Raw genomic sequence first — 18,258 nt, forward strand, 5'->3', positions numbered from 1 at the left:
CCGGGAACGGCAGCCACGCCTCATCTGGGGCGGGGACGCTGTCTGTGCATGAAGACACCGAGCGGCCTGGGGGCGGGGCCGCCCCCTCCAGCCCTCCATTACTCCCGTGGGCACCCTGCCCCCCAACAAACAGGTCCTGCCTCCCCAGGGTCATCGGGAGGAGCAAACAAGAGGAGGCAGGAGAGAGTGCTCCGTCGAGGGCAGCAGTTCCAGACGGCACTGAGCACACTCACCACAGCCGGCTTGTTCCAGACGGTCTGCAGGCAGTGCTGCACGGCCCCGCAGTCGGACGCCGTCTTCACATTCTGACACCACACGGCCGAGCCTCTGGTACATTCCCTCAGGCCCAGGATGGGGCTGGCGAGAGCTGCAAGCAGAAGCAGCGTGAGCACGTGGCCCACTCCCACAAGGCCCGCCTCCCTCGCTTCCCCAGGACAGGGCCCTGGCATTCTGTGGGAACACTAGGCTGCCCCTCACCAGCTGCAGGAGACACGAGTCACACAGCCACCGAGCTGCGTTGCCACCTGTGTCCCGGGGTGGGGAGGGACTACCCATCTGGTTCACAGGCTCAGTAACGGTTTTCCTCTACTGTTTTTAGAACAGTTATCAGGCAACAGACCAGTTGTTTTAATCTTTATAAACTTCCATGAAGTAAAGAAAGAAATCAAAAAATAAGACTGGCAGGTTTAAAAACAAGATTCAAACTTCTACAGAATGAAAACAGCCAAAGCTTAAAAAACTGTAATGAGACCACCAAGATTCATAACCTATAAAAGAATGGCTCCTGCATTCTCAGTCAATCCTAAAGGAAATTAGTCCTGCATATTCATTGGAAGGACTGATGCTGATATTTTTGGCCACCTGATGCAAAGAACTGACTCACTGGAAAAGACTCTGATGCTGGGAAAGACTGAAAGCAGGAGAAGGGGACAAGGGGAGGACAGAGGATGAGATGGTTGGATGGCATCACCGACTCAATGGACACGCGCTTGAGCAAGCTCCGGGAGTTGGTGACAGACAGGGAACCCTGGTGTGCTGCAGCCCATGGGGTCGCAAAAAGACATAATTAAGCGACTGAACTGAATGTTGTTGTAGTAGACAAGACCCTTTATAAATCAACTGGGTGAGTTTCTGCATATAAACAAATCTACTAGCAAAAAACAAGATCACACAGCCACTGAGCTATCACAAAGCGTACGCGTGTCCACGTGAAACCAGGTGCGCACGCAGAGTTTCATCTCTGGTGTAACGAGGGAAGCCCTCGCATGGATGTCACAGCCACAGAAAAGGAATTAGCAAAAAAAAGAAAGGCCTAAGTCACCTGGGACCACAGAAATGCAGGTTAAAGTGAGAAGGTACCATATTTCTAAATAGCTAAGGGGAAACAAAAACCTTGTCACAAAACAGTGACAAATTTGCGGTGAAAATGTATTATTATAAGGCTGACGGCAGTGTGTGTGACTGGTAAGTACTTCTCAAAATGTATTAATGTATTTGAAGAACTGGAGAGAAAAATTCCTCTTCAAAAGTCCACTGCTAATAAAACACTGTCGGGAAACACAGTAATTTAACAGGTAGAATACGACACGCATAAGTATATTAAGTAAAATTTACAATATTAAAAAAAGGCAGATGTAAGCCGAATGGTCAAAAAATCGGGGGAAATTAGGAAACTAGTGATATTCTTACTAAAATATGCAGCTGCTAAGTATACTTATAAAGATGACGTGTGTCAAACAGAAAAAAATTCAAAAAGAATACGAAATTGGGGTTTTAAAAAAATCAGAAAGTAAAACAATGTGGTTGGCTAAATTATTTCTTTTAATTCCCAATGGAATGTTGCGTGTGTGTAATTTTCAAATAATACTTTATAAACTCCCTTAGAGAGCTTGTGTTTCTTAAACAGGTCCATGGTATTCCTTAATTCTGTGACTGAAAAACAGCAAGAAAACGCTCACATTCACACCTCACTAGGACACGACAGGTTACATCAGGCTGCACGGAGACGACTGGCCAGGGGTCAAATTCCAGCACATATCGCGAGAGGGCTGAACGAACTTCTATTGCAAACAGGAAACATTTGGTGCGGGTCTGAGAAGAAAACCCAAGAGGCATGAAACAAACAGACCTGGCACCTCAGCATCATGCCGCTTCACCCAGTAAAGCGGGAGAGGACGGGTAAATTCCAGACACCTCTCTCCCACACCCTCCCAATGGGCTACACAGTGAGGGGGGCAGGGGCTCCCCCTCCAGAGGAAGGAAATGCTGCTGCTGTGACACTTCACTAGCATTCAAGCCTAGTTATAGTTCCACAAGCTATTCATGCAAAGATCGGAGCCGCACATTACCAGAAAGTTCAAGTCAGATGACGGGCGCCCCTTCAGACACCAACAAACAAATGCCTCATCTGCTGCCCAGATTACAGCCCCCTCTGACCTTTCGGAGCAAAAACATCACAACCCACAACCAGTTCATGAGTTCAACAGAACCGCATGCCAAAAGCTGTTGGTTTGCTCTGGTCTCTGTGGGAAGGCACATGCCAGGTTCGTAACGGCACCGCACTCCCCAGACAGCGACCCGTAACAGAGCGAGGGTTGCAGGTGCGGGAGGGCGGAGTGGGGCCGAGTCTCGAGGGTAAGGAGGGCTCTGAGCAGCGAGGGGGCCACAGACACAGCCCCGCGAGCACCTCCCACACTCCTCCCAGGCACTGGCCTCAGGCTTCTCCTGAACGGCACCCACGAAGACCCACTGCCTGCTTCCATCTCCACACAGGGAATGCACATTTTCAACAGGAGTCTGCAAAATGGGTCTCTGGGCAAAGGAACACACAGTGGCCCAGAGAAGCCAGAAGGATGGACCTCAGCAGATAAAAACAGGGCAAGTGAATAGCACTGCCTGCACAGGGTCCGACCATCATTCTCCATCCTTACAAACACACAGTCACGGACAACTTTCATCGACTCTCCCTGCCAGGAACTGACCAAAATCTATCAGGTTTCAGGAACACAATGCACTATCACGGGCCCAAGCAGCAAGAATGCTTTGTGACTTGCTTACTCCCTTAGGAACCTGAAGCAGTAACCACCTCCTATATAGACTTTGTTACAACCACCTGCTCTAAAGACTTTGCTACTTGTTTTGGCCAAGCCATTCTAGACTAAAAAAGTAGCCCCTTTTATCTGATATTGGTCAAGCTACCAAGAACCCAAGGTCATTTCCCAATGCCAACAGTTACTGAGTAGTAACAAGCCTGCACCTCAGAACTAGAGATAAAAGATATGCAAGGGAACCCATCTGGTAGACCTAAGAGGTCACCCAATCCAAGCCTAAGAGACTTCATGGACACTAAGAAATGAAAACTGAAGCCCGAGCTCCTAGAAATTCAGTTCTCAGCTAGACATCCCCACTTCAGTTCAGTTCAGTTGCTCAGTCGTGTCTGACTCTTTGCGACCCCATGAACCACAGCACGCCAGGCCTCCCTGTCCATCACCAACTCCCGGAGTTCACTCAAACTCACGTCCATCAAGCCGGTGATGCCATCCAGCCATCTCATTCTCTGTCGTCCCCTTCTCCTCCCGCCCCCAACCTTTCCCAGCATCAGAGTCTTTTCCAGTGAGTCAACTCGTCGCACGAGGTGGCCAAAGTATTGGAGTTTCAGCTTTAGCATCAGTCCTTCTAATGAACACCCAGGATTGATCTCCTTTAGAATGGACTGGTTGGATCTCCTTGCAGTCCAAGGGACTCTCAAGAGTCTTCTCCAACACCACAGTTCAAAAGCATCAATTCTTCGGCGATCAGTTTTCTTCACAGTCCAACTCTCACATCCATACATGACCACTGGAAAAACCACAGCCTTGACTAGACGGACCTTTGTTGGCAAAGTAATGTCTCTGCTTTTTAATATACTATCGAGGTTGGTCATAACTTTCCTTCCAAGGAGTAAGCGTCTTATAATTACATGGCTGCAATCCCCACTTACCTCCAACCTGAAGCCAAATTTTACAAAGGTGCATATTATTAAAATGGCCTATGGTGGGATTTCCTAAGATGACCGGAAACAACTGTTTTCTCAGGTTGGTAATGAGGCTGAAACAAGCCTGGTGATGCCAGCGAGCTACCTGCTAAGGTTCGGGGCTTATTTCAGGAGCTGGTCTCCTGAAACCAAACAGTGGGTCAAAACAAGTTTGGGACACAGATCCTTTCCCCAGAAAATTCCCTTGTACACAAAACCCCCACACCCCTTCAAGGCGCTCTCAACAGCTGTGCACAGAGCAAGCTCTAGCGGTAAGCACGGTTTATGCTCCACAGAAGTGAGAGAACAACCAAGATGAAGATGTGATCATTAACCCCACTGAGACAAGCACAGGGCCCTTGGGTGGGAGATCAAGGTGAAGACAGACAGACTCCTGGACCCCAGAGCAGAAGGGACAGATGCTGCAGTAACAGAATCCTGGCGCTGCAGGCCTGGGAGCAGTGAGGAGGGTGCCAAACTGCCTGGGGCAGCCAGGGGCGGCTTCTTCAAAAATGAAAAATGAAGTGGCACCTGAAAGACTGTCTAAGGAGAGCCGGGTGTGTGTTTGCGGGAGGGTGGCGGGGGAGCAGGGCTCTTTATAAAAGGAACCACTGTGCTTTCTCTGTTCAGGAGCCAGGCTGAAGCAGACTCGGGCCCACTGGGAAGGACCCCAGCCGGCACTCCTCCCCTGTGATGGGTCCCGAGGGCAACAGCACATGCTGGTGCCACCAGGTGGGATGTGGGAGAAACGAGAGGGAGGTGGGAGATCGGGATGACGGGCACCGAGTGGAGTGCACGGCTCAACCCACGAAGACCAAGCAGGGAGCGGGGCAGCGAGGAACGAAGGAGACAGCTGGACAAATAAAACCCTCTGGGTTCGGTTTAAATCTGAAGTCTGTGCAGCTGCAAGAGAGAAGAGGGCAGCAAGAGCCAACAGCACGAGGACGGAGGTGGGGGTCGGAACCCAGGGACACAGGCGGCAGAACACGCGTGCGCCTGCTTCCTGGGACAGTGAAGGGCGCTGGGCGGCGGGGAGGTGGGACGGTGCGGCCCCTACGAGACTGGATTCCAGGCTAGGCACAGTTACCACCACGGGTAAGGACACCTTCCACCTCTGACACGGGGGCAGACCTGCTCTGGGCAGTGCTTTCAGACCCCACACCCTAGACCTCAGGGCAGTGGGGAGAGGTGAAGGGAAGCTGACCGCAGCTCAAGGAAAGAAACATTAACATCCACAGGCCATAAAAAGGGAGTGGGCTGGCTCATTACATGATGAGCTTGCCAAGAGCAGGAGCAACCAAGCAAAGGAAATGCCCAACCTGTGAGGGACTCTGTGTGAGAGGGATCCTGAGTGGTGAGTGGCGGAGGACCTCTAGGGGCTTCAAGTCTTCACTCTCATAATAACTAGGCAAATGACATTCAGTATTTATACGTAACCAATGTTGAAGTTACCCTAAACTACTTTCTTAGGTGTTATTTCTCAAAACATGTTCCCAGCAAAGCTTTCATCTCTATTTTGATCTTCCCACACTGCCCCCAAATACCAACTTCCTTCTCTGAGGCAACAGGCTGAACTCGAAGAAAGTTCTTAGAATGTCTGCCTGACCCCCTGGAGATTTCTGATTTAAGTCAGTCATATTAAGTAGGATCACTGCTCAGGGTGAGGCAGGCACTACACTTCTTAGTTCAAGGGTCTGGCATTCGAGCCCTCAATGACAAGCACTGGTGGGCTGAAGTCAGAGAAACAATGGCTTCAGAGACACTAACCACCACAGGCAACTTCCATTTTATTACAACAGGGTTTTGGTTTTGCTTTTTTTTTTTAAAGACTTCAATTGTTATTTCCTTAGGAAAGGGGTGGGTGCTCTGTTCCCTTTTTACTCCCCAGGCTTAGAAGAAAACAAGCAGATGTCTTCTAAACCACTCACGTGTAAGTCATCAAAGACAGGCTGCAATGGAATTCTACCATCTTGAGAACAGTTGCCATGAGCCCATCAGTCATGGGCTTTGCCTGTGGCAGCTCTAGACTCTGACCAAAAATCCTCAGCAAGCCTGGGAGGGAGGGAGGGAGGGGGTGAAAGCTCACCATAGCCATGTGTGTTTCTGGTGCTCTTATGATGACTTCTTAAGAGAGAAGGAACTAAATCCCTTTAGAGTGAGGCCTCTAAAGCAACTTATCCACCATCTAAGTTAAAACGTGGTATACTGAAAAGAAAATAAGATCTCCCTGCAAGACCTGTCCAAATGACCTCAAGCAAACCATTATCCTTCTGAGTTTGACTTTCATCTGTAAAGCAAGGATTTTACTGGCTTGTTTTGAGAAACAGGATGACAAAACTACGCACTTTCAACTGCCAGAGTACTACTCTCTCAACCACCATTCCTTACCATCATCTCTCTGGCATCTTAATTTATCTACATTATCCCCTACCAGACTGGCTCCGAAATCAGTGAAGGTTCAGATCATGGCTCTATTACTTCCAGTCACATGACTGTCAGAACTTTAGTCTTCCAATCTGCAAAATGGGCCTTTTACGAGTACCTACTTCAAGGGATTTGCAAAAATTAATCTATTTGAAAAACAAAGTGAGTGCAGTGCTGGCATGCTATGAAAGTCCAAGGAGCACCATTACTATTACTATCCACGGCAGTAACCAGATCTTCCTCAGGTCCACTACCCGGCCCAGAACAAACATTCCACAAATAGCTCAATCAAGGCTGTCCAATCTGCTTTCTCTACATTTAATCAGGTCATTAACTGGCAGCTCAATGACCTGGAGAGCTGCACCCCAAACAACCTCAGAAGTTGCTGGTTGCTAAATTAAGACCCAGAAATCACAAGGAGAGTGAAGCACAGGCTATACTGCTAATGAGCCCAGGAGCCGACACTGTGTATCTAGGAACCAAAGAAGAAGCCCGGCATGAACAAAACTGAGAGGTGCCCAGCGAGATACCTACGAGCACCAGCGAAATGCTTTTGGCAATTCATGTAATTGCAGCTACAGGCTGACTGCCTTCCAATCCCAAGAAAGCTGCCACTGTTCAAAATATTTTTGGAACCCAAGTTTTTAAAAAGCCCTCTCAAAACCTATCCTTTGCTGGAAGGGCAGGAGGCAGTGTGGCGCCATGATCACTGCCCTGGTGATCAGGGTAGACAGACCTGAAGAAACCCCTGGCCTGCTGTCTATGGCAGCCAAGTCTCGGAAAACTCACTAATGCCACAATTACCTGCAAAATATGGAAAATAAGCATGCCCTCTTCTCAGGAATTCTGTGAAGACTAATGAGAAGGCAGAGAAAGCATGGACAGTGCCTAGTACCTAAGAAGCTCAGTTGATTATAAACCAGCTTGTCGTTAACGGTGAAGCTGGGGGGAGAATGACAAAGGGAGGTGGTCGCATTCTAATTTTTATGTTTTGGCATAAATTAACATTTTTTCATGTTACCTTTAAAATCAGGAAAAAAAATTGTTAAATCTTACAACCTGTTATAGGGAACAATTATCGCCCAGTGAGGCAAAGACCACAGGTGCTCCCTGTATCTATTCTCCATCCGTTTCAAAGGAACAAAAGTACAAATTCTTAGCTACATATAAGGCTGCCAAAATTAAAAGCTACATTTTCCAGTTCCCCTTTTAGCAAGATCTGGCCATGAAACCACATTCTGGCCGATGGGGTGGATGTTAGCAGAGGCTACTGAACTTTTAAAGACAAATGTGATGGCAGGAACTCTGGCAGCCAGGATGGGCCACAAAGAAAGGGGCTAAACATTCAAGGATGCTGAACATTAACCTAGAAGAATGTGGGTCTCTGAATTCTTTTGGAAGTAGAAACACTATACCAGCCCTAGACTGCCTGGCTCCTAACTTACTATGATAGATAAGAACAGTTCAATGATATTTAAGCCATCATTATTCTAGGTCTCTGTTGCCTGCAGTCAACTGACTGCTAACTTTAATATCATCAGTCACCAAAATAGTCTCCAAATGACAAGTGTTTACTAAGGCTTAACTTCATTAAGGATATTTAAAAATCCATGTACACAACATAATTGACAAAAATTTTCAAAAACAACCTCAGAATGAAGGGGATAATTATTTCTAGAATGTGTATTTTATGCCCTATTGGTTATAACAAATCAGTCTTACTATTTTAGCCATATAAAATCTTATCTTTTTAAATATTTCCGCTAAATACTGTTCGAGTGAGATTATCAAAAAAAAAAAAAAAAGGGTGGGAGGGTGTTACAGAAAATGAAAGCAGCCTCCCTGTATCAATAATCAGAACACTCAGCACACATTCCACAGGGCAGTGGATCTGATGCCTGGGTAATGCACTGCCATGGCAACAAGCAGGTTGCTAGGAAACCAAGAGAGATGAACCCCAGGAGGGGCAGCATCTACCTCAGGTCCCCCGCATTCAGACATTTCTCAGGAGAATTCGTGCACTTAAGATTCCCTAAGAGCAAGGAGATAATACAATGCAGTCAACACTGACTACTCGATGAAACAGCTTGTGTAACAAATACCCTCGATGGCAAAGAACATTTGTCTCTTCTTTATAGGATCTTGCTTTTGGAGAACATTCCACAGAGCTGAATAAAAACACTGCCCATTTAATCATTCAGAATGGCATTAGCTCAGAGGCAGCCTGCCTTGATCTGGAGGAAGTAAGGTCCAAATATTCCTCTTATCACAAAAGAAATCTGTGGCAATAAAGCTTTCAAGCTCCCTAGGCTGACATCCCATTACCTCTGGCCCAGATAAGCTATTATTTCTGTTACTTAAGACAAAGGTTCTTTCTTCCCTGTTTCTCCTCTCTCCCACTGCTGCCATGTTTCTAAATTTTCCTCATAAGCCAAATCATTCTAGGAAGAAATTAATCCACATGAAGAGAGCAACAGAATGCTCAGGTACGGCCCTGTGTGGTAAGACACACTGAGAGGCAAGGTGATCTTCTTAAGACTGTAAAAGAACGATTCAACTTGGCATAATTAATTTTGGGAAGAGAAATTCCTATCTCCTTCATTCAAAAGCATTCCAGTCCCAACACAATACTGTAAATCAACTATACTCCAATAAAGAGATTTTTTTTAAAAAAAAGCACTCTAGTCCAATATAAACTATTAGCAAAAGCTCTTCCAACATGTCAACCTATTAGGTTGATGATCAGAGATGAACTTAAACCACCTTAGGTAAGATTATGCCACAGGGCCAGACAGGACTGCCTAAAATCCAGCCAGGCGGATGGGTATAGGCAGAGGTCAAAAATGCACATCTGCATGGCCCAGGGTACGGCCCAGCAGCCAGTCTAGGCTCTACCCCATCCCTGCTAATCAGCCAGATGGTCTCTGCACCCCTGAAGAAGAAAATATTCTTGAAAAAAAAACAAAGAAAAAGAAAAGATTTTCATGCAAACTCCACTAATAAGGAGTGCTCTGGGCTTATCCCACATTGATTGCTTATTAACTAAAAAGTGTCAGGGACTTCCCTGGCGGTCCAGTGGCTAAGACTCCATGCTACCAATGAAGGGGCCTGGGTCTGATGCCTGGTCAGGGACCTAGATTCCACACGCTGCAACTGAGAGTCCTCATGCCTCCACTAAAGATCCGCGGGCTGCAACTAAGACCTGATGCAGCCAAATAAATTAAATGTAAAATAAAGCAAAAGTTTCAGACACGTGTGTGTCTACAACAAGTGTCACCTACTTAACACTTAAAAAGAATACCACCTTCACTGAAAATGCCGAAATCTAAAATTCAGACCACAGCATGGATGAGGGCAGGCTACTAGAATGCCCCCAGCATTCTGATTTAGTTGCTCTCACCTGTGAGGGCTCTTGGGGGGATAAAATCGATTTTAAGCAAAAAGCTCCTAGAAGAGAACTGGGCACACAGTGAACTCTCGGGAAGGGTCACCTACTCTGACACATGCATTTCCTGCAAATTAGCTACACCAGTGGTTCACAATCCAAGTATAGTCCATGGAACCCTGAGGGTCTCAAAGATTCTTTCAGAGGGTCCATGAGGTCAAAATCTCATAATAAGGGTAATATGAAGACGCTAGTTGCCTTTTTCACTCATTCACCCACAAGAAGCAGTGGAATTTTTCCGGAAATATGTGGCATGTGACAGTGCAAAGAATGAATGCAGAAGCAACTGAAAATCCAGTCAGATGTTAAAAAGATTGCAAAAACGTAAAAGAAACTGTTCCCTTCCCTAAGTATGTTTATGTTTAGGAAAAGAGCTATTTTTCATTAAAATCACAGTATTTTAACATGTGATGGATTTTTTTAAGCATTATTTTTAAAATTTTGTCAATTTATAAGATGGTAAATATCAACAGATATAATCCACATTAAGAAAAGTTCTTTGGGGGTCTCTCAATGTCTCCTGAATACACAGGGATCCTGAGACCAAAAAGTTGGAGACCCACTGCGTTAAACATTTATAAACAATCAAGTTCTGGAACCAAAAGGAGGGGAAATAACTTCCAGAAATTATCAGGGCCACCAGGGCTATCTAAGTTATGTTAGGCTCTTGTGTTCCTACTCCCTACATAAAATCCTCTCCCAACAAGCTTGGGGAACAAGGGACGGGCAGTTTCTAGCCTGGACACAAATTATTATTAAAAGCCAACAGTTCACCTGAATCCAAAGTCACTCTTGATTTAGAAACTCCTAAACACAATTTCTCAAAATTAGTTTCAGTTAGTAAAAGAAAATGCTTTGTTTAATCGTGACAAAGACGGTGCTACCAGCATTCAGCTTTACTGAGCTGACATCTACTTTCTATGCCTCACACAACAGTCCAGCAGTGCTAAGCACCGATTAGGTGCTGAACACTGTTACACATGCTGCAGATCCAGCAAGTGACCTTGACAACAAATAAAAACACATCACATGATGCCAGGCAGAGCGGAGTGTTGTGAAGAAAAATGAAGCCAAGGAAAAGCAAGATGAGGGCGGGATGGCACAGCCATTTCAGACAGAGCAGTGGACAACAGCTAAGCAGAGAGTAACCACACAATTATCTAAAAAGGAAGATGTCCCAGACCGGTAGAACACAAACGCAAAATTCCGAGCAACAGTAACTCAGCAGCCCTGACCTGACAGGAGAGGGAGAAGAACCCTTTCAAAGTATCCAAGGACTAGAAGACGTGACCATGCACAATAAACTTCAGATTCTCCTCCTACATGGCCCTCTGGTGTCAGTGCCTGCACATGCAGGACAGCAGCCCAGCACGGCTGTTAAAGCAGTTTTGTTCTGGCTTTTATCTTTTTTTTTCACTGTAATAAGTGACATCACTAAGACTGGCCAAAAGAACTTTCTATAACATCTCCTGTCATGTAAAGAATTACCTTTCAAAAGCAGTATCTATCCAAATATGCCCAGAATTCAATTTTAAAATTTAGAAGTTGTCATAAGAATCCATCTCACTTTTTCTGGGACACAGATGTCCATCAACAGGTTTAACTAAATCAAAACGTCTATACAATAAAATACTCTGCAGCTACTTTTTTAAACAGCTGGGAAGCAGAAAGTGATTAAGAAGACAGGACAACTGAAGTGCAATGTGGTACTCTGGATCCACTCTTGCAACAAAAACATGAGCTTAGTGGGAAAATTGGTAAAATTCAAATAAAGTGTGCAGTCTGCATGCATACTCAGTTGTCTCCGACTCTGCGACCACACGGACCATAGCCCACCAGGTTCCTCTGTCCATGAGATTTTCCAGACAAGAATACTGGAGGGGGCTGCCATTTCCTCCTCCAGGGGCTCTTCCTGACCCAGGGATTGAACCCGAGTCTCTGGCACTGGCAGGCAGATTCTTTGCCATCTGTGCCACCAGGGAAGCCCAGACACACTCTGCAACTCAGCAATTCTGCTCCCAGGTATATCCTGTGAGGAAGTGTCTGCTCACGTGTACAGCAGTATTCACAGCAGGAAAATAAAACTGGAATAATCTGAATGTCTAGCAATAGAATGGAGAATAAATATCATATAAATGGAATACTGCACTGTAGTAAAAATGAATGAAACAGACCTAAATTCCCAAAATGAACCTCACTAGCAAAAAAACCCCAAGAATACATATTATTTATTAAATGTTTAAAATATCCAGAACAATACTACTCATACCTGCTGAAGATCACACTTATATGCTTGAAAGCATAGGGGGATGATAAACACCAGCCCAGGAAGGCAGTTAGCTATGGAAGGAGGTGGGTTGTTCTGTATCTTACCTAGGGCATTAGAACTGTGGTGTTGGAGAAGACTCGAGAGTCTCTTGGACTGCAAGATCAAACCAGTCAATCCTAAAGCAGATCAACCCTGAATATTCATTGGAAGGACTGATGTTGCTGCTGAAGCTCCAGTACTTGGGCCACCTGATGCAAAAAGCTGACTCACTGGAAAAGATCCTGATGCCAGGGAAGATTGAGGGCAGGAGGAGAAAGGGACGACAGAGGATGAGATGGCTGGATGGCATCACTGACTCAGTGGACATGAGTCTGAGCAAACTCTGGGAGCTGGTGAAGGACAGGAGTGCAGAAGTCCATGGGTCACAAACAGTCGGACACCTAGTGACTCAACAACAAAAATACACGGGTCTTCATTATAATTACTCTTCTACTTCTCTGGATGTCTAGGATGCTCCATGATTGAGAAAAAAAAAAAAAAGAGCAAGGCACAAACAGCCAGGGTAATATGTGCTTGTGTTAAAAAGAAAAACAGAAGGGGAATTATACACACAGTCACCTGTAGGTAACCAGGGAGGTTCCTAAAGAAGCTGGTACCAGGCTGCCTCTGGGAAAAGCCCGAGGGTGGGGGTGGGGGTGGGGGGAAGGTGGCAGGAGGGAGACAGACTTTTTACTCTCTGCCCTATTACAATAATGTAACTTGTTAGTGATGTGCAGTTATTACCTAATTAGTTCACCTGCACTGATGGATAGGGAACCAGACTTGGGGGTGAGAGGTCGCAGAGGGGGTGTGGAACAGGCTCCGGGGACCACGGTTGGTGACGATGGGCCTAGAATCTGAGCAGTCAGGTTACCAGGAGCCAACCCAATCTGCTGGTTAAAGACAGATGTATGAACTGAGAGTCTGGCTGCCGAGCCAAACTCTTTCCCACCTCCCTCCTAATGGCTGACTACCTACCCTGGTTTGTTTTCTGACCCAGTAATTATAACCAACATACACATTCACAAGTCAATGTAATTTTGTTTGTTGTTAAATTTACATCTTTTGAAATGAAAGATGGCAGGAGACATCACAAAATCAAGGGGCAGAGAAGGTTCGCTGTGCCAGCAGAACAAGAACATTACCAAACACGGACCTGCTTCTATATATGGTGTAACAACAAACCTTACAGTGCTTAATACCTGTGCCCTGTCATTCAGTAAGCTATGAAAGCATCACCACAACCCGGTTAGATAGGAATGACCATCAATCCTACTTTACAGATGAGGAAGGAGTTTAAGAAAACTGCCCAGGGTCATACGGTCAGTGGTGTGATTAGTTAAAACTTCAATTCCACAGTATCATCTCACTCCCATATTAAAGAATTACAAATCCCACAAGAAAACATGAAATTCAGTGCATAGGCCATTACCCAAGGTCACAATTGAGGGGTTATTTTCTGGAACTTCAAGAAACAGAAGTAAAGGAATGAGGGCTTTTGCCAACAGTCAAATTCTTCATCCCAATCATTGCTGTATTTACCATCAGTTTTTAAATGATTAAAAAAAAAAAAAAAAACAAGACAAGAAAAATTCAGACCCTCCTTGAGGAGGAAGATCCAAATCACGGGTGTCAGGACCAAGGCTTAGGTTCAGAACGCCCATGCCAGAATACTGCCTCCAGAAGCTGCAGCGCACACTAGCCCACCATGGCAAGGTCTTGGTCTTGAGAATGTCCCATGCCTTACTAGGTGCTTTCCCCAGTCAGCAGTTCCCTGTTCTCCCTTCCTCTTCCCAATCCAGTCAAGCCACAGCCCGGCCACTCCACGGTTTCACATCTCAAGAAAATGTAGGAGCAAGTTCCCCTTCCTCATTTAGAAAAACTCAGACCACCCGATCCAATACACTTCAGCTATCATAGGTGGTACTGGATACACCTTGTCAAATGCAATTAAACAGCACTTACCAAATCCTTGATTGGCTAATACAAATAAGCCCGTCATGATTTATATTCCTATTATTATGAATGTTGATTTTGACTAAAAACTGATAAACAGGGTAACTGTCCAAATTCCTGACAGGTGAGAACTGGAATTGGCTTCCCTGGTGGCTTAGACAGTAAAGAATCTGCCTACAATGCAGGAGACCCAGGTTCAAACCCTGGGCCAAAGAGATCCCTTGAAGAGAACAGCTACCCAATCCAGTATTCTTGCCTGGAGAATCCCATAGGCAGAAGAAACTGGCAGCGAGGTCCCAAAGAGTTGGACACAACTGAGCGACTAACACTTTCACTCTCTGACAGGTGAAAACTGAAACTGATGATATTCAGCAGGCATGCCATAATCATGTCCTGCATCTTAGTAAGTGGATTCCCAGGTGGCTCAGTGGTAATCTGCCTGCTATAAAATACAGGAGATGTGAGTTCAATCCCAGGAAGATCCCCTGGAGGAGGAAATTGCAACCCACTCCAGTATCCATGCTGGGAAAATCCCATGGTCAGAGGAGCCTGGTGGGCTATAGTCTGTGGAGTCACAAAGAGTCAGATTTGACTGAGCATATGCACGTACACAACATCTTAATAAAAATAAGCTGTCAAGGGACTTCCCTGGTGGACCAGTGGTTAAGAATCCACCTGCCAATGCAGGGGACATGGGTTCGATCCCTGGTCCGGGAACTAAGATCCCACATGCTGTGGGGAAACTAAGCCCAGATCTACAACTACGGAGCCCTCCCACACCGAAAGCCCGTGCTCCACTACAATGAGAAGCCCCCACACTGCAACTAGAGAAAGCAAGCACAGCAACGATGACCCAGCAAAGCCAACAATGAAGAAAAAAAATTTTAAAGCAGCTATCAAATGAATATAAGTTTGTACATAATACATTCTAGCATCCCTAGAGAGCTACCTGCCTCAGTGCTGGGCAAACTGTTCAGCAGGCTAGCCTCTACACAAGTGACAGTAACAGGCACCTAAGCTTCAGGGAATATGTACCACCTCCCAGACACCAAGCCACAGGTCTTATACTTTTCACCTCATTAACCCTGGGCCTGCCTTTCTCCACTAGAAGAATCACCCAACAGTATGTCCTCACTATATGATACCATGTATAAAAAGCTCAAAAACAGCAGTTGGGTTTTTCCACTGACAGTGCTAGAAGCCAACCAAGTGGCTTCCTTTGGGACAAGTTAAGAGATGGGGAGGCACAGGGAATTCTGGAGTGGGCTTGTTCATGTGCAGTAGTACCTCAATTTGTACTTAAAACATGCATGTTTTCTGTGTGTAAATTACAGCCCAGTAAATTTGTAAAGAAATAAGCAGTTCATGTTGATGGAAGGACAGACAAAGAGCAAGCACTGTCACGAGTCCTGGGTTCTGATTCTGACTTCTCCAGTAAATGGCCTACGATTTGGGTGAGTCATTTCTAGGGGCCTCAGTATACCGTCACTGCCATTTCTTTCCCAGGTGGAGAAAAAGGATGAGCAATAGGATGATTGGAAAAGTAACTCAAAAGCAAACGTCTCTACCACCAGGACATCATTGAAACACAAAGCAGAAAGCCTCTGCAGATCCAGGATAATACACTCTCAGGGAGCAGATGATGGCTACCATCACCAGGCACGTTCATTAACAAGCTCAACATCAGTCCTAAATATTTTTTATCTTTTCAAAAACCTACATTGAGGCCAGAACTGTCAAAGCAAGCAGGCATTCACACATTATGTTCAGAGCACGAACCAGTGAACCAGTGAAGTTGCTCAGTTGTGTCTGACTCTCTGCGACCCCATGAACTGTAGTCTACCAGGCTCCTCCATCCATGGCATTTTCCAGGCAAGATACTGGAGGGGTTGCCATTTCGTTCTCCAGTTCAGAACATGACCTTGACGTAATCCTGAAGGCTGGGCAGCAAGGTTAGAGCACATTATTACACACTCCTATTGCCCAAGTGCTCTGGGAAGAAGGTGTCTAGGTTAACTGTCTGGTTAGCCACACTCTCATGTATATTGTACCAGAAGAGAACTTTACATTTCCTCTTTGTGTGGTGTGATTCAGAACCCCTAAGGGTCTTGTGAGGAGTGACTCACTGCCAGTAAGAAAAATTGGATACTGAAAAACAAAACAATTGTTCTCAATCAGAGACTAGCATTCGTTTATCATACAGACCATGGAATAACAAACAGTATCAACCCCAGCAAGAAAAAGTTTCTTCAGTTATTATAAACCAAAATCTTTATAAACTGATCGCCGTTCATAATCCACAAGTAAAACAAGGTTAGGAGTTTGGTTTAAGGTTAAGACACACTCCTGGAAGTTGCTGAAAGCTAACATGAGGAAAAACACCTTAAATCTATCTCACCTATAAATAACTTATTTCTTTGATTTTTCCATCAACTGTCATCCATTTTGTTATGGTTTAATTAAAACTTGGATCGTTGCAAGAGTTAAAATGGAAGCGAGCCCTTAAATTACAGTTCAGCAGAAACAGAAACTGAGAATGGCTGTAAAGATCAGATTTATTTCCCTCAGTGGGCTATTATCTGAAAACACCCGGATTTGTGAAAGCACCTCTCTGTATTTAAATTAAACTTTGGCTCTATTTATCTCACTCTGTGCCCTTTACCATGATGATTTAAATGAGGGTAAGAAGGGAAGACAAAAGCTGAGGGTGTGGGAAGGGCATAGGGCCCTTTCTAATTCCAGGAAGGCGGTGCAGCTAGTTCTCAAGCTCGGCCGTGTAAAGACTTTACCAACCATTAGTACTACTTCAGGACAATTAGTGGTTTAAGAATACTGCTGTGTCGCACCAACTTCTCAGGTACCTACATTTTCACCAAAATAAAGGCCACTGCCAAAGCCGGCCAATGGCCATGCAAGATGAAAGAAGGGCTCCATTGCAAACAACAAAAACCTGTTATCATCTTCGAGATGTAGGGTGAAGAGTAACCATGTATGCAAAGATAAACATCGACACAGAAGATACATAATACTTCAGCAACTTCAATACTTTTAATAACTGGGAAAAGTGAGGCCAAGGGCCGAAGTCTGTCCAGAAGTTGAGGCTCCAATCCATCTCGATCACGTGCGCCCAGCAGAAGCAGAACACAGCTGCTGGAGGGGGTCACCCTACAAGCCCACCCCGAGAGCAGGACGGAGTTTAAGGGAAGGCCCAGGTGAGTCCCAGCCACGCCCACTCAAGCCCTGAGGGAGACGCTACTTCCCCTGCCCCACCCGCCGGACCCCAGATCCTTGCAACCAGGTTTCCAACGGCCTCCCGCAGCCCCTCCGCCGCCCAGCAGCTTCCAGGCGCAGCGCACGCGCCTGCGCAGTGCGCGCCCCTCGCCAATCCCTGAGGAGAGCGGAGGGGCGAGGCCCGGTCCCGCCCGCTCCAGGACTAGCGGGCCGCGCTCCGCTGGGGACCCCTACCCCAGGCTGGGCGGGGTGGGGCTCTCAGGGCTTACCCGCGCCGAGGAGGCTGGCCAGGACGAAGAACGAGTACATGGCGCCGCCGGACTCCGCAGTCTGCAATGCAGAGCGTCAGCTGATTCTCGGCGAATATAAACCTGCTCCGCCCCAGAGTCGCCCACTGCGCAAGCGCAAGGTCCATCCCACCGGGCGGGCCCGTCTCCCCCCGCAGCCTGACTCAGCGCCACGCTGGGCGCCTGCGCGGAGGGGCGGGGCGGCGGGGGCGGGGGCGGGGCGGCGGGGGCGGGGGCGGGCGGCGGGGGCGGGGCGGCGGGGGCGGGGTCACCAAGCGAGAATACACAAGTGAAGACGGTAGGGGTTATTTATATAAAACATCTGTCAAGCCTCACCTTTTCTCTATGACGTGCCATTTTCTGTCATTAGGGCCATTTTTCAGCCGAGAATCGAAAAGGTTATCTACTTTTCCTAAGCTCTCACAGTCAGAATTCAAACTCACCACCTGACCCAAAGCTGTCTCCTAAATTGACATTCATGGTATTTAAGTGGCTGGGCTAGCGCATAGCTTCATTCTGGTCCCTGATTTCCCTCTTCACATCTCACATACGCCATCCCTTCTCCCCATGACTCACTGACCGGTTTTACAATATT

The 18,258-nt window shown here is 46.4% G+C and overlaps 1 protein-coding gene across 2 annotated transcripts in view; it reads right to left on the bottom strand.

Annotated features, from left to right (window-relative positions):
- The window catches only part of PSAP (prosaposin), a 32,938-nt gene extending 15,140 nt beyond the window's left edge, over nucleotides 1-17,798 (bottom strand). For both annotated transcript variants that reach the window (XM_055425515.2, XM_055425514.2), the window contains exons 1-2: nucleotides 17,646-17,798; nucleotides 234-367 (exon numbers count right to left, since the gene is read on the bottom strand). In XM_055425515.2, the coding sequence (XP_055281490.1) occupies nucleotides 234-367; nucleotides 17,646-17,685 (174 nt within the window). In that variant the 5' untranslated portion in view covers nucleotides 17,686-17,798. The remainder of the gene's footprint in view (nucleotides 1-233; nucleotides 368-17,645) is intronic.
- Nucleotides 17,799-18,258: the final 460 nt, after the last annotated feature.

Source organism: Moschus berezovskii, chromosome 12, assembly GCF_049115385.1.
Source record: "Moschus berezovskii isolate FMDL1 chromosome 12, NW_MosBer_1.0, whole genome shotgun sequence".
NCBI lineage: Eukaryota > Metazoa > Chordata > Mammalia > Artiodactyla > Moschidae > Moschus > Moschus berezovskii.